The 17,074-nt window shown below is 33.8% G+C and overlaps 1 protein-coding gene across 1 annotated transcript in view; it reads left to right on the plus strand.

Annotated features, from left to right (window-relative positions):
- The first annotated feature begins 8,274 nt into the window (after nt 1-8,274).
- The window catches only part of LOC149076427 (fatty-acid amide hydrolase 2-like), a 42,558-nt gene continuing 33,758 nt past the window's right edge, over nt 8,275-17,074 (plus strand). Inside the window, exons 1-2 of the mRNA XM_089243989.1 lie at nt 8,275-8,354; nt 9,955-10,270. Of these exons, the coding sequence (XP_089100115.1) occupies nt 10,082-10,270 (189 nt within the window). The 5' untranslated portion in view covers nt 8,275-8,354; nt 9,955-10,081. The remainder of the gene's footprint in view (nt 8,355-9,954; nt 10,271-17,074) is intronic.

Below are 17,074 nucleotides of genomic sequence, written 5' to 3' on the forward strand. Positions count from 1 at the left end.
ACTATTTAGCGCAAACATTTAGAATTTTATAATTGTTAGCATTTTTCGAATTTTAACTCCAACAACATGCAGCTTTTTCACAAATCACCAAAAAATGTACCTATATCTTGTGCCGTAGTTTTTTTTAATAATTTTAATAAAAAAATCCTCGTGTTAAAGAATGTAACACCAGAGTGTTGAGAGACACACAAAGAGTTCCGAGACATTTCAATGAGTGGTGTTCGAATAAATGTTCCTTATCTAACAAAATACTTGGTTTTGAGAAAAAAACATTCTAATGGAAAACATTAGCATGTATGATGCCTGCCAGCAGTTTTATATTAAAATATTTTAAAAATATTTCTAGTACAGAATATAACAAAGTCTTTAGTTAGATGCAGAAAATTTCATAGTATTTGAAAATTTAAAAATTCGAAAATGTGTTTTTTGGAAAATTTGCGTGCAAAAGCACGCAACCTTTAACTTCAATTAGGTAACCTACGTATCTGCGTGTTAACCTACGTAGGCATCGCTTCCAAATAAGAATACCAACGGCTAGAAGGGATTGCTTTTTCCACGGATATAGATGCCGTGTGGCAAGAATATGGAACAGTCTTCCATCAGAACTTGTATGTGCCTCCTACGCAAGATTCGCTTCCACTATTGGGGATTTCGACCTGACTCCGTATGCGAAGTGCTTCCCGTACTGACTATTATTTTTTTTTTTTTTCTTCCAGTATAAGTGCATTTCATGCCTTCTGGGGTTATTGTAAATAAATAAATAAATATGTCATGGCCCCTAAAATAGATTATTCGAAAATGACTTCAAAAAATATTTCATCTAATTGCAAATCAAATGCAAAACATGTCGTGTCAATCGGTTTGTTTGTTCTTAGGAAATAAAAGAAACAAGTAATGAATTACGGTGTAAATGTACACAAGAAAAAAACACTGAACGTAATTTCCTCAGATTGCGGTTTTTGAGCTCATCCGTTAGATCAGAAAAAAAACTACTGCATACCAAAAAACACTGATATTTTACAGAAATGTGTGTTCGTGAAATGAATTAGCAATTGAGCAATGAGATTTCTTTTTTTGCAAGCTGATCTTCTCGTTGAAAAGGTCTCGCCACGAAGAGCAACAGGCCCACAACGATACCATTATTCAATCATTACACTTCAATCCCAGTTTAGAAATTGGATGGCAGATGACACCACTACAGCAAGCATTACACAGAAACACACTTCACGTTATGTTCACAACACATACAAACACATTTTCCAGCATGTGGCACGGGTCTTCTTCGATCACCTGCTAATCACCTTTCATTTAGACAGAGCGATGGACAGACCTCCTCCTGTCAAAGTTTACAAGACTAACAAAATTGTTAGGAGGAGGAGGAGATTTCTGGAATTTATATATTTTTTCAAACTTCAAAAAGTCATAACATTCTAAGCAATGATCAGTTTTCCACTTTTGAGGTTTATTTTAGTAACAATGAGCATTTTTTCAAAATTTCAGAATTTTTGGGCAGTAGTTGTATTTTAATCCTACGGACGAGCTCAAAGACCGCAATCTGGAAAATCGCATTTAAAGTGTTTTTTTCTTGTATACATTTACACCATCATTAATTCATTTTACTTCTTCCTTTTATTTTGAAAAAACGAATTAACCGATTTTTCGCATTGATTGCGCAGAAATGTTTTGCATTTGATTTGCAATTGAATGAAATATTTCTTTAAAGCATTTTTCAAAAATCGATTTAAAGATCGTTAAAGGATCGTTGACTCCCCTTGAATATTTTTTTTCTCCGTTTTAAGCGAGATTACGGATTCAAAACGTGTGATTGTTACTGATGTGTGATAATGGATTTCTGTGGTTAAGAAATGATGAATTTGAATTATTTTGAACCTTTCAGACCAAGTACGCACAAACGTGGAGCTTGTTTTTACGGGACGTTCCAGTAACTTTCAACGTCAGAACATTTTTGTACAATGTCCCGTTTCTTCCCCTTATTTTCAACAAGGCTTAGTTGAATTTTGAAATCAAGAATTCAGATTATTGTCATTACTTCTAAATTATATTATGATAATTATGGCTCTCTATCATAATTAATTATAGTCAAATAAATATATTCATCTCACAATATTTGTCATATCCTTCTTTCTTTCTTTTTTTGGGGTGAATTACATTTTAACTTGCACTACCCATCATTTTCCATGATTGGCAATTTTTCTGAAATTTTATAGATAGTTAGCAATTTATTTTCTTTTGACGATTTTTTTGTCTGTAATTTACAACTTTGTCATCCTTTGATAATTTTTTCGACTGCAATTGACAACTTTACTTGCCTTGAAAACTTTTTGACGATATGCCGTATTTTTGTGAAAGAAATATGGTCCTGTTTTTATTTACTACATGCTGGATGCGGTATTTAATTGAAGTTGCTGTACATTTTGCCAAATGTTTCGAATACCGTAAATTTACAAACTTTCTTCCTATTGTGAGATTTTTCCAATCGATTCAGAAATTTCATTTCTCAATAGTTTTACCCAATTATGAATAGATAAGGGAAAATAATTTTGTAACAATAAAAGCAAACACGAATAAAAAGCACCACTATAGAAAATTTTCAAACATCTCAATGATCATAAAATTTATCACAACTACATTTAAGAAGTATCGCTTTCTCCCGAAAAAGGTTACTCATTTAATTAAGGCAACTGACTGTGTGGGGCACGTTTTTTTTTAAACAGTGTAGTTTTTACAAAACATGTGTGATTTTAATTAGGGCTGATACAATTAATCAATAAATCGGGGTGGTTAATCGATCAATTGTTAATCGCAGTTAAAAATTTTAGTTGAGTTAATCGACTTGATCAATTCGATTAAAATTTTTGTTAAAAATTTGTGAATTAACTTGATTTGTTTGAAAAAAAATGATTAGATATGTCCTTATAAATCATGTTTAATACAGAACATTTTGGATAAGTGACTAAATTAAAAATATTTGAATCAATATTTTGACCGAATTCGATTCATCGGAAACTGATGATTTCAATTTCGAAATGAGTGTGATTGGAGTTTTAGAACAAAATTTATTGCCTCCATTACGAATAATGGTTTTCCGTATTCTTGCAAGCATCAGCTCATCATATTCCATGGGAGTTTCTAGAAAAATAATCAACAGTGTAATCGAAGTAGTTTCGAAATCTGTGATCCAAGTGAAGAAATTACGAGTTTCGGCAATTATATTATGTTCAGCATATTAAATTGTTTGAATCAGGCAGCCTTAATTTCTTAATCTATTCCTATACAGTATATGTTTACCTCTACCGAATGGGTGAGTGAAATGAATAAATTATATTTTTATAGCATCTACCTAATATTATATGGTCACACAAAAAGTATTCGATTAAAATTCAATTAATTGGTCGATTAACCGATTAAAACATTTTGATTAACCAGTTAAAATTTTCAATCGATTCCCAGCCCTAATTTTAATCATAATATTGTATAAAGCAAGGTAATCCAGTGAAGTTACTGAAATATTTTTATAACTTTTTGAAAGTAAACATAACATAAAAATGTACGGTGTTATATATTTATTTATTTATTCATTTATATTTAATGAGTATTGATTGAATATCTTCATTTCACTTTCAGAAATTGAGTTATCAAAACTACTTTGGGGGTTTCGCTCACTTTAAAAACATTCAGAGCATAATTTAATGTAGGTAGGCTTATACGTATATCCTAAAATATCTGATAAGAAATTTGAAAGTAAATAATTATGATTATAAATTATAAATTATTTGGCTAGCAAAAAAAATATCAGGTGTGTGGAAACTGCAACAAAAAAAATCATTCCCATTTTATCGTATTTTTATTGGCAATCGACGTGACATACAGCTAAGCTGATGATAATAATCACTTCTCCCGAGAATCTTAACCAATGAATTAAAAATTTTAATTATTATTGTAACAGGCAAGCTGTTAACAAGGATGTACAGTAATACTTTATTCACGAGACACGTGAGATTTAAGTTGTATCGAGAGAAGAAGACATTCTCGAGAGTTCGATTTTAACCTTCATCACGAAGGGATGTGTGTTTCGCATGTTAATGCAAAATAAAGGAATGTTTCATGTTCGTCGCTTCGTATACACCTCACCAATCGTCACATTGGCGCCCAACGTTTAAAATAGACGCGTGAGTGTTTTTAGCTAAGCGGACATCCTAATTAGGTACCAAGTGAGTGAAAATGGCATACTTGGCGAAATATCGAAAAGACGAACTCCGTCGCCTTGCCGAAGAGATGGGCGAACCTACCGAACCCGAGATGAAAGTGATAGAGCTGAAGAAGCTGATTACGTCCAGTAAAGAATACGATGAGGTCTTCGCAAAAGGAGTGCTACAGACCCTCGTAGAAGAGAGAATTCGACAAGAAGAAGCAGAAGAAAGAATTCGACGAGAAGAAACAGAGGAGAGGATTCGACGGGAAGATGCCGAAGAGAAAGAAAGAATTCGACGAGAAGAAGCAGAAGAAAGAATTCGACGAGAAGAAGCAGAAGAAAGAATTCGACGAGAAGAAACAGAGGAGAGGATTCGACGGGAAGATGCCGAAGAGAGGAACCGGCGAGCAGAAATGCAGTTCGAACTCGAGAGACTGAGGATAGAAGCGGAGAAGTGCCAAGCTTCCGTTCGACCGGCTGTGACAAATCGGGACTTTCAAGTGTCGGTTCCGTGTTTTGAATCATCAGATGACTTTTCACTGTTCCTGGTCCTGTTCGAACGACACATGGGATTACACCAGATTCCGGAAGAATTGTGGATTACGTATCTCATCAATAGCTTACCGAAGGAGGTGGCTAGGATCTGTGCCAGGGAGCCTGACGAGAAGTTCAAGGACTATCGGTATCTCAAGGAACTGCTGTTAAAGCGATTTAAGCTACATGCGGACAGATTTCGACAGCTTTTTGTAGAGCATCGGAAGAACTCGGAGAGTTCATGGCGTGATTTTTATTTTGAGTTGAAAACGTATCTTGAAGGGTGGTTAACAGAAGTTAAGGTCACAACATTCGAGGACTTGATTAATCTAGTCATAACTGATCAGATGAAGAAGAAGTGCCCTCCACAAGTGAAAGAACATTTCATCGATGTATGGGCCATGTTGATCTCCCCATCGGAACTAGCGGAGAAACTCGACGCGTATGAAGATGCCAGGAGTACTTTCCCAAAGAAAGTCAACCAGCAGTACGATGTCGAGGGTCGTCGAAAGCAAACACCGAGGAAATATCCATGGACGTCATCAAAACCAGTGATTCCTGCAGATGAACAGACACTTCCCATGATCAGCCTGGATGAACAGCGACCTCTAAGCTGCTATGGATGTGGATATCCGGGGGTAATTAGAGCGCAGTGTCCGACCTGTAATCCCGAAATGATAGCGACAACCGCTCAGTTTGGTCAGTTGGAACTGAATCTATGCTCTTCTGTAACAAAACCTGTAGCATTGTTAAAAATTCATGTAAATGGCAAAGTGGGAACTGCCTGTGCCGACAGCGGTGCTACGCACTGTATCGCAAGTGATACTCTGCATCGTATTTTGAAAGAGCAAAACGCCAAATTCCATCAGGAAACTATCGAGATGCGTCTTGCAAACGGACAGCAATCAACGGTGAATGTGTGGACCACAACGGTATTGGTCAACATCCAATGGAAGCGACTAAGGACGAAATTTATAGTTCTTCCTGGAATCGTCGGTAACAGAACTCTTTTGGGAATCGACTTTCTAGAGAAAGCTGGTATCGTGTTGGATCTCAAGCGAAGGCAATGGTTCTTCGGGGAAAATACTCGGAAGCGATTCCACTTTGTGAACGAGTCTACGATTAAAACTGTTCAACATGTAGTAGAGCATGTTAACTTGAATTCTTGCCAACTACGACAAGTTGAAGGAGAGCAACGGAAACAAGTGCTGAACAGGTCGTGGAAAAAGAATGAAAATTTTTTCAGTCCAGGGGGAGGAGACATTCCCGAAGGCGAAGTTCACCATGGTGATATGGCATCGGAACCTCAGCGGTGGGATCGGTCTAGACGTCTCAGGAACCAAACAGGTCGCGTCCGTGACTATCCACGTCATGTTTCTGGCTATCCACGTCCTGCTGTCCATAGCGAAATCCACCGATCCGCAAGAAGCTTTCATCACCAATCGGTGCAAAGGCAACCACGAGTTACTCCGACAGGCAGGCAAGTACTAGACTTACGTTTCCGCAGGAACGAACGAGTCGAACTTTCCGGTGCCAGGCGACGCAGTCCAGGATCACCAGGATATTATCACATACTGCATCGTTGTAAAATGCCAAGCCAAACAATAGCGTCTAGCAATAGCTTCCATGAGTCAAGGACCCAAACAAGTATAAGCAGTGCTAGAGAAGGGAACGATAAATGCAGGGGGAGCGGCATTAAATATTCGGATCAAACCCCTAACGCGCGTCGATCAGAAAGTCGCAGCCATGCCCAAAGAAGTCGTGAAAACAGGTTGACTCCCATGCAAAGCCTTACAAGAGTTTCTGTGAAGCAGAAAGTGGAACAAAAACGGGATGAACGCAAAGGTTATGTTGACAACGGTTCCAAACCGAGTTCTCGAAGGAAGAACTGGTCGACAAAGTTCACGCCACAACGAGATGGACCGTACCCTGTGCTAGCCCAGAGATCGCCTACGAGGTACATAGTCGCTGATCCGGCCAAATCGGGTGTCTCTGTCAGCGTATATCGTACTTCTGCTCTCACACCATGTGCGAAACCGGATGCTGTATCCATAGTGTCATCACGAAAGAAGGGACGACCACTCAAAGTTGGAACTAACAAGAACACTGAACAACTTCCCATAACGCCTATTGCTGGTTCCTTGCCGGGACGTCCGCGAAACCAGAGGGGGAGTATGTAACAGGCAAGCTGTTAACAAGGATGTACAGTAATACTTTATTCACGAGACACGTGAGATTTAAGTTGTATCGAGAGAAGAAGACATTCTCGAGAGTTCGATTTTAACCTTCATCACGAAGGGATGTGTGTTTCGCATGTTAATGCAAAATAAAGGAATGTTTCATGTTCGTCGCTTCGTATACACCTCACCAATCGTCACATTATTTATTATTTTCGAATATTATCTGTCTTACTTTTTCGGTTGTCCGAATTGCCGAACCTCTACATAATTGATGCAGTTATGGCTTCCTCCGCCATGAAACGAAATAACCATATCCATATTATCAATCTCTCAATGCAACACCAGTTGGTAGAAAGTTTTCGAATGAAAGGCCAGAAAAACATTTTAGGCCATTGCAATCAAAAACGAGAGAAGGGGGGAAAGAAAAAAAAAAGGTCAAGCAATAGCATAATTCTCGATTACAGCTCAAGAACAGCTAGTTTTGGCCCTATTACATGAGAAAAAGAAACTAGAAGCTAACTAGTAGAATTTTTTTTTTTTTAATTATTTATTTCTCTCTGTTTAGTAGAACACTCTGGGGCATGGCACGTGACCGGTCTAGAATTCACGTGACTGCCCAGTGTCATATTTTTTTGTTTTTGTTTGATGAGCCAGAAAAGAAAACGAAATGGCCCGCTGGAGCCCTCTGGTCATTTTTTATTATTATTATTATTTGGTGTGTTTTTTTTTTCTCTACTTTCGTTGTTAGTTGGGCCCAATCTAGTAATAATTCGCCATCTCTTACTCCGCACACCTTCCAACATCTTTTGAGATCGTCTAACCTAGAAACAGTGTATAAGGCTAAAATGTCCAATTTCTTTATTTTTTTCTTTCTCTTTATTTTCAGGTCGCTTTGACTAATTTTCTTTTTTTCAGTTTTTTACCACCTTCTGCGTTAACACTGCAATACTTTTCTCTCTCTCTCTCTCTCTCTCTCTCTTTTTAAATTTTTATGCGATCTGAAAAACCGTGTTACTGTGTTAGGCGGAAGGTGGTTCATTTTCTTGACTGTACATTCTCTGGGTCTGTCGTGTCGATCTATCTCTCTCTCTCTCTGTCTCTTCAGGGTTCTTTTTTATTTTCGAAGACTTTCACTTTCTTGGAGGGAGTACGAAGACCATTCACAACAGTAAGTTTAAAAGGAAGAAGAAAACATACGCTTTTTTTAATTAAATCCTATGATAATTTTATAAATATTCAATATAGACTTTAAAAATTAAATATTTTTTTACTCTTATTGTGCGAACGTTTACCTTTAAATTTCAATAATTTCCATTATCAATAATTGTGATTTTTTTTTTATTTCAGCATGCAATAACCAAATGGAAAAAAAATGTATTTTATAAATATTATTGAAGAATAATATTGCATAAATTTTGTTGCTTTCGGTAAGTGCTCACATTTTATAATTCTTTCATTTTTATAACTTGCGCCGATCTATATTAATTAAATTCTTGTAAATATATCTGTAAAATTTTGTAAATATTTAAAATATTTGTTTGTAGATTGTTTGTAAATATCAATAGAAGGTTTGTATATGTATATACAAACAGTAATTTTAAACAAGTTGGAGAAATAATTTCATTCAAACATATAGTTAAAATAATGTCAAACATATAGGTAAAATAATTTCAAACATATAGGTGAAAATTTTTAAATATCAATTTTAAAGAGATTCGTAAAATATTTCATTTATGCTTTTTCTTTTTACTCTGTGTGTAGCACTATAAATTTGTGAATTTTTTTATATGTTATAGATTTCACTATATAATATTATGAAATTATGTTTATCCTGCATAAATATCTTTTACATGTATTTATCTTGATATCTTTATTATATGATAGACTTTTCTATGACATTATGACATCGTATATAGTAAATGATAAATGATAATTTAAATGAGTTAAGCATATAAATATCTTTGAAATCATGATCCTTACACTATACTCATTAATTTTTAATGCTTTAGATAAATTAATTCAGTTCTTTTATCAAAAATTTTTGTTTTGTTTGATTAAAAATATTAATAAACTATTGTGTAAAAATCACGACAAGTAATATGTTTTTCAAATATCAATTTTTTCTTGAATATAATTCTAATAAAAAAATGAAAACAAAAACCTTTTTATATTATTATTCAAACAATAAAGTTAACACGAAAAGTTATATCATAAATTTATATTCGTTTTAAACAAACACAAAATATTTTTTATACTTGATATTTTTCCATGTAACATCAAATGCATGATGTATGTTCAAATTTAATCAAATATGAAATATTAGAGTTAAAATCTCACAAGAAATTATTCTTATACTATATCTAAGAATCTTGGTTTGTTTTTCTCATTAGAAATTTTTCTAAAAAGTACTCAATAAACTGTATCTAAGAATCATGTTTCGTTCGGAATTTTTCTCTACATTTCTATATTACATTTATTTGGTAAATTATTTCCTTTGGACTTTTTCCCTACCGGAGAAATATTAATGTTTAAAAAGTTATTTTTTTTATACACAGCCAAATCCTAACAATCTACGCTTTTGTACGGTCTTCATCAAACTGGGATTAAATGGAATTTGTAACAGTAAAGGGATTTTTAATTGAGTTACTCGATTTATATGAATCTAAATCTTATTTGAATCACTTTTGTCTCACCACTATCATTTTATGCTCTCGGGTTGGTGAACTAGACCGAGACTTACAGTTTAAAATTGATATTTTATGACTAACATATCTAAACAATAGTTCGAACCCAGACCTACCTCTTGAAGGCTGGTTCGGAAGCGGTTTCCACTGATTGAAATTCGGTCTTGGAATAAAATAAAAAAGTATCTTTTTGGAATGAGAAGACTGAGAAACTTCAACTCTCTAATATGAACCAGCAGTATCGGTATAGTTATTTGCAATTTATGTGTCGAATTATTATTTTTCTGAACATGAATAATTTCTCTTGATATTTCAGACATTCTCAAGTACTATTTCTATACAGGTTGTATCAAAAAGTGAGCTGAAGATTCTGACGCTGGTTCGGCCTTGATTATATCAAGGATTATTTTCTTTCATCTTCATCTCATTCATTCATTTATCAACAACTTTTCTGGGCAATCGAAAGCATCATGACGATGCTTGTCAAGAACGCTATAGTTTGCTACATGATCCGGATCCTGAGGCGATTCATTGAACTGGTCACTAGGCTTGTTCTTTTTCTCGCAAATCTAGGAAGGAAGAAGAGATTAGCTGATATTACAGATCCCATCCTCTTGGAATCGGCTGTCAGTTTGGCTGCCAAAATCCGCAGAGGAGAGGTTAGTAACAGATTCCTATCTTCTATTCACAATGCATATTACTAGAACCATCACAAAAATTCTCATTTTTAAAAATCTTACAAACCAGAAAAAAAAAAAATTCGAAATACTCATTTATTTCAGGGTTTGAAGAAATAAATATCAGTTATATAATTGTTGCTCTGGCAATTTCACATTCGAATATTTTTCGTCTTTACAAACACATTTGTATGAGTCGGGATGTCACAGAGCCCGGTTAAAACATTCAAAATAATTTTATCCCAAAAATATCTCGCAGTTAAGATATGCTAGGATCGTGGCCCCCCCACATCCTGGGGCAGGACACCTAGGGTGGAGTCTTTGTCTGTCTAGCCAGATTTTTCATGGGCCCCCTTCTTTAATGAAAAAGCAAAAATGATAAAAATTATCCCGGGTAATCAGGATGAAATCCTGTCTACTCCCCTCCCTTTTGTTGGGGTCCCATGCCTAGAATGCTACATACAGCACATCGTTTGGGAATCAATGAATTTAGAAACACCGTGGACGAAAGTGTAAATTCCTGTGTGTTTGCAAATAATGTCGGAAAATTCTGATTTTTTTTGTTTTTTAATACTTGTATGTATCGCCGCAATTTCCGGTAAATAAGTCGCTGGAATGTATAAGTACTGCTAAGAAAAATTACAACTACTACTACCGTACATACACCTCGCACACATTCCTCTGTGGAATTTCTAAAGAATCGGTACATGCCGGAATGAGTGTTCCGAGTTGTATGCGTGAGCTCTAATGTGTTTATGTTGTCAGAGTTGTGCTTGTTTCCATGTTCTTGTTGCTGCTGAGAATAATGAGAGGAGGGAAAACGTTTTCGCAGAAACGCCGCGGCTTTTACACTTTGTTCCTTCGTATAAGCCACACGTAATTTTCATTCAAAAACACTGATACAAAAATAAAATTAAGCGTTCAAGTTTTCTTTGCGAGAATTTTGTATTATTATACATCAGATATTATTTATAGAGTGAATATTTTTCACTGGGGTTACCAAAGAAATATATTTTAAAAAATGCTCATATGAAATTAATTAAAATCCTTTGAAGTCAAAATGTTATTGGATAAGCAGCAGCTTCACATTGGATAAGCCGCGAGAGCTAAAATTTCACTTTTAACCCTTTGCGGTCCAGTATCGAGATGGAATCGGCATGAGGCGAAAATTATATAACTGCGCTTTGCGATCATAGGAAGACGCCTAGATATGTTTTTTGAATAGCTTATTGGTATAATAGCTTGTAAAACACAAAAGCTAATATCTAGAAAGCCTTCCTGCAATAAAGTAAAAACTATGAAGTACCAATGAAGCACTGAAAACAAACCTGTGGACCGCAAAGGTTTAAAGCAAATGATTGTGCCGCGGCTATTGTTTTTGGGAAATTTCGATAGATGGATAAAAATATCCCTTTGTGAAAAAAGTAAAAAATATATATAATAAAACCATATAATTCTTATGGAATGAGAAATAAATGTAATAAAAATCTTCCATTTTCCACAAAAAACTGGAAATTTAATGTTGGTGGAACATTATCGGTGTAGGCCTATACATTTAAGCATATCAATAGGAACAAGTAAAATTGAGAGTTAATAAGATAATATCGCAAGTCGACTTCCTATTCTATTTATTTAATCTAGAATATCCCTTAATTGCCTGAAGAACAGTGTACATGGTTATATTTAGGAGTTTTTAGTGAATTATTCATATTACTGTAAACCTCGATATAACGATATTCTGTGAATCAAAAAAAAATATCGTTGTAGAGAGGGTATCGTTATATCGAGAGATAGCATTATCATCAGGCAACACCAAATTTATGCTGTTATTCGCATCTCAACTGAATTGGCGTTGTTAATATCACCATAAAATGCGTTTATAAGTGTTTATTGACAGCAAAAAATCGTAGTTGATTAGTTGAGGAATAAAACTCAGTTGTTTCCACCTTGTATTAGTCGTTTACCGCACAGCACTTTTGTATGATACACAGAAAGTAGCCTCATGGCAACTTTACACTTACGGAGAGTAAATAGTGCAAATACCGATGTTATTGTTAAACACCCTCGAAAGAACGAACACTGATGGGAAATTTAAAAAATATATATATATAGTGAAGGCGATTGTTTGGGTAAAATATAAAAAATATCGTTGTAGCAGTTTCGGAATCCCCTCAAAAATATCGTTATGGGGGATTTATCGTAGTAGAGGATATCGTTGCATGGAGAGGAATTTAATATATGCAATTCCACATATCGATTTGGAAAATATAGATTTTCCTGTATTTTTTTTTCCTGTTTTCACTGTATTTTATTAAATCGATTGTATTGGTCACGCCATTAGACCGGTAAACATTGCATAGAAATATCAAGAAAAATCTCAATGAAAATTTAATACCTCATAGCTTTACTTATACATGCATAATCACGAGAGTAGTGCGTAATAACTGCGTACTAGTATTCTTTGTAAATGGAATATGTGTCATAATAAAATAACTAATCAACAAAACATATATGTAGATCATGAAATGATTGGAGCGGCATAAAAAGAGTTTTTCTCTCTAAAATCAACGCGAACTTTTTTTTTAAACAATTTTTTACGCAATCTTTTCTTTTTCATCATCCTTGTCTATTCATGAAACTGCAATTTCAAATAAAAATAAGAACAATAGTAATATTTTAATTGACTGTTTCATAGTCGGTTTGGTGAGAATAAATATTGGTGTACGATATCTCGGTCTCTTTTCCTTTTTTTATGTTCACTTTTACTTCCTTATACGCAACTGGCAACGGAATATAAAAAATTTAAATGGAACAGATAAAAGAAAAACATTCATGGTATAAAAAAAAAAGGTGTTGTATGTGTTTTGATTATTTTTTTCATGAAGCGTTAGCCAATTCCTAACTAACACTTTCGTGAGTGCTCCGAAGCTAATAACCGAACTTAATAACTAATATAATATAATTTTAGACAACAAAGAGAAACTCTAAGATGTGCAACATGTGAATCAAAATTTATAACTCGTTTTGCTGTCTAGACTTTACCCTTTCGGATATTATTATTATTTCCAATGTTATGGTCGGCTTCATATTGAATCCGCCTTCTTTATTAAGCCATAAATTTAAGAACATTCTAGTTGGACTATTTGATGAAAACTAAAATCCGGAAATTGGAAGTAGTTTCTGCGATTTAGCAGCGATAAAATACATAATTTAAATGCAGTATAAACCACAAATCACCATCATCATCAGAGTGTTGAAAAAGAACTACGGCTTTTAGGCATTATTTATTTAACATATAGCTGGTATTTTCCGTTTTGTTATCAATTACATTTTTACGGAAAGCAAAACATATTATGGTATTTATGCCGGTCAAGCGTAAACTAGTATACGCTCGAAGGAAAGAAAGAATGGAAGTGAGATATGTGTAGAGTCTTAATGAGGGATATAATTTGCTTTTTCGCGCAAAGAGTTACGATTTTTAATTTTTTTTTTCGAATATAATACCATTTTTTACTGGTATCCGATTTTATAGCATATATTATGGGGGCAAACAAGTTACCAAGTCTATATACAAATTGAAGTGAGCATAATAGAGTTTCTGCAGTAGTGCATGGATTTTACCGATATCTGGAAAATAAAACGCGGACGATTAGTTTTCTAGTCTATTCTTCTAAATGAACGTTATGTAACAGTAAATTACCGTTAAAGTTGTTAGTGAAAGTACCAAAAAATTTTTGTAAAGGGATTTATTATTAAATTTTTCTAATTTAATTTTTTTGTTGATGACAAATAGAAGAAATAAGTTGAAATTCGGAAATAAATAATATATATTATGATCATTATGAACACAGACTGGAACACTAATATAGTATTTCATGCGAAACGTAATGCGAATAAATATTATTACTAAAGCAATACTCGACTGATGTTTCACTTCGAAAATTAGGAGAAATGAGAGTAGAGTTAAAGTTGCCAGAAATAAAAGCAGTAACCTCATAAATAAATAAGCTTAAAAAAATTTTAATGTAGAATGTTTACTCTTTTTACCCTGTTCGCTAAGAGTGCGCCCAAGGATCTAACTATTCAGCAATAAGTCGCAAATGATTGCCCTCGTACTTTCGGGACTATTTAAAGCATTCTTCATATGGTACCACGCCTTAAATATCCCACATTGAATCTAATCTTCATCGTTGGATTATATCGCAGACTGGGCTATTGTATGTAAAACTTGTTCAAAGAATCGATTTTTCGATGAAATTTAGAAAAACTTTTCTCTGTGATTTCAGGGCTTTTCCTTTCATTCCTCTTTTTCATATTTTTATGGACTCGTTTGGTTTTTTCTTTACTTCCAGATTTTTCATTTTAATTTGAAAAGAGAGAACTCATATCACAGCTGTGTGCGTAATCTTAACGTGTATTGCTATTCCAAATCCTTCATAGGTAAAAAATCTTTCGCCAAGCTTCTATCTTCAGAAAAATTAAGCTTCATAGAAGAAATACATACTTACATGGCAAACTCACATTTTCCCTAATAAATTGAAGACATAAAAGGAATGTTATTAATAATGGCGGTTTCAGTGATTGTTTATAATGACTGAGACACTCCAAAACACACTTGCTAAGCTTCGACATTAGTCGCTCTTACTTGTCCTGCTGCCAACAGCAAAAAAAATTACATGCGTAGTCTTATCCGCCTTTCATTATTATGACAGTTTCTTTATCATATTCACAGATTGTGTACACTGTACAAAAGGCTCATGCGATACCGAATATCTTGAACCGGTGGAAGAAATCTTCGTTTGATCATAAACACCAGCTAAAATCCAGTCGTCCCCGCTTTATCAGATATCACCGATTCCAGCACACATTATCCGATTGTGAGGGGAACAATTCAATTGCCATTTTGCAACATTAGTATAATTTATATATTGAAAACTGATTAAATTAAGCTTTTCGAATAAATCAGACATCAAAAATGAAATAAAAATTATATTTTTTTACAATGACCACAATATTTAAGGTTTTTACTTTTCATTGGAAAAGTTAGCACCCTCTATTGGCTCAACAGAAAACAAAAGTAAAATAATTAAATGTATGTATTTAAGATAACTTGAATGCTTGGAAGCCAGTACCTACTCTCAAATGTATTTTTATCTTAACCTATAGTAACAGTGGACGTGTGAAGCGTAATATTCGATTAAGCGAGGAAAAGTCGTTGGTACGGGAGGATTTTATCCGTTTAAGCTGGGTTTCCGTGTTTACCAGATTAAGCTGGGTGACTGTACCGAAATAAAGTCGTCTTCAAAAAAATATCGTATCAAATTTGAATTTCAATTGTGCTTAATATAGCCTACTACGTTTAAAACGTCATTTCGGAAGGGTAAAGGTATCGGTCTGCTTTTTAATTTAATTTTTGTTAAAGCCCCATTTTTTATGATTCCAAAACAGGCCTTGTTTTGTTTTATATGATGTTCAGAACTGAAGTTACGCCAGTTTTAGTGTTGCATTTTTACATCACATGATCTGTGACTAAAACTTTTAAAGGCTTTTCACGAACAATGCTATATTTGACATTTTACTTGAGTTTGAAACATGATTTCTAAAAATTATTGATTGTATTGTTAGAAAATTTTAATATGATATTCTCCTATATATATATATATATATATATAGTTGAGGTTATGAGTCAAAGCCTAAAGCCTAATACATGTGTTTAATTTCAGTGATATACACGATATACTGAATGAAATTTCCAAAAATTTCTAATAAGTACATCAACAGATTTGGGTGTAGCTTATGAACATACCATACAATCCTTTAAATTTTGATTCATAACTTTCAACATCACTAGCTGAATGTACTGTGAAAATACACATTCATAGAATTTTTTGCAATCGTGTTTCGAATTTTATATGGATTTTGCTTATTATTTTATACAAAAATGTTTTTTTCCATAGAAATTGACGTAGGTAGTCCAAAATTTATCATCGTTTTTCTATTTTGAGACACTTTCTATTAAAAAGTGTTATTTAAGTTCATTCCAGTACCATTTTATAAGAAAAGTTCAAAGAAAGGAAATCGGATAACTTAAGAAATTCAATGCGTACCGTTTTGAATATCCCGAATGATAGTTTAAAAAGGTGTTGTATGTTCGTAACATAATTTCGTTTGATGGTTTAACTAATAATTTCAGATCTTTTCCATCAGAATTCCTTATACTAACTATCTTATCTTCCTACCTGCGAGTGAAATCAAATGATTTTATCCTCAACCCTTTCTTTTTCCCTGTGTTCCCATTCTTAGCGAATCTTTTCCTTATGATCGCCCTTGGCCTTCAATAGCGTTTTGAATCCAAACTCCGCGAGTCAATGACCAAGTGACTTACTTCATTATTCTTCCTTGTTTATTACTTTTTTTTACCTTGTTTGTTTTGACGCCAAAATCTTTTTCCGCATTTCTTCGAAAAACGGTAAACAAAGCCACATTGGAATCAGTGAATGATAGGAAAAAAGTCTCCTTTCAATAATTTCTAAGACCTAAGAAACATCCCGTCTTTTACAGCAATTGACATCAGATGTAACACATGTATCAAAAAAATATTATTTTAATTCTTATTTTTTTTAACTTTTCACCAAATGTTACGAAACTACATATTTGTTTGTGTAGTCCTACATCGAATATAACAAGTTTGGAAAAAAAATACTACCATACAAATAACTTGGAAACATTCATCGATTGTTTCCATACATTACTTAAGAGGTTTTTCAATATAAAAATAAAAATATT

The sequence above is a fragment of the Pholcus phalangioides genome, unplaced genomic scaffold (assembly GCF_987345545.1).
Source record: "Pholcus phalangioides strain wild (caught in Gottingen) unplaced genomic scaffold, Ppha-v1.0 ptg000015l_1, whole genome shotgun sequence".
Taxonomy (NCBI): Eukaryota; Metazoa; Arthropoda; class Arachnida; order Araneae; family Pholcidae; genus Pholcus; species Pholcus phalangioides.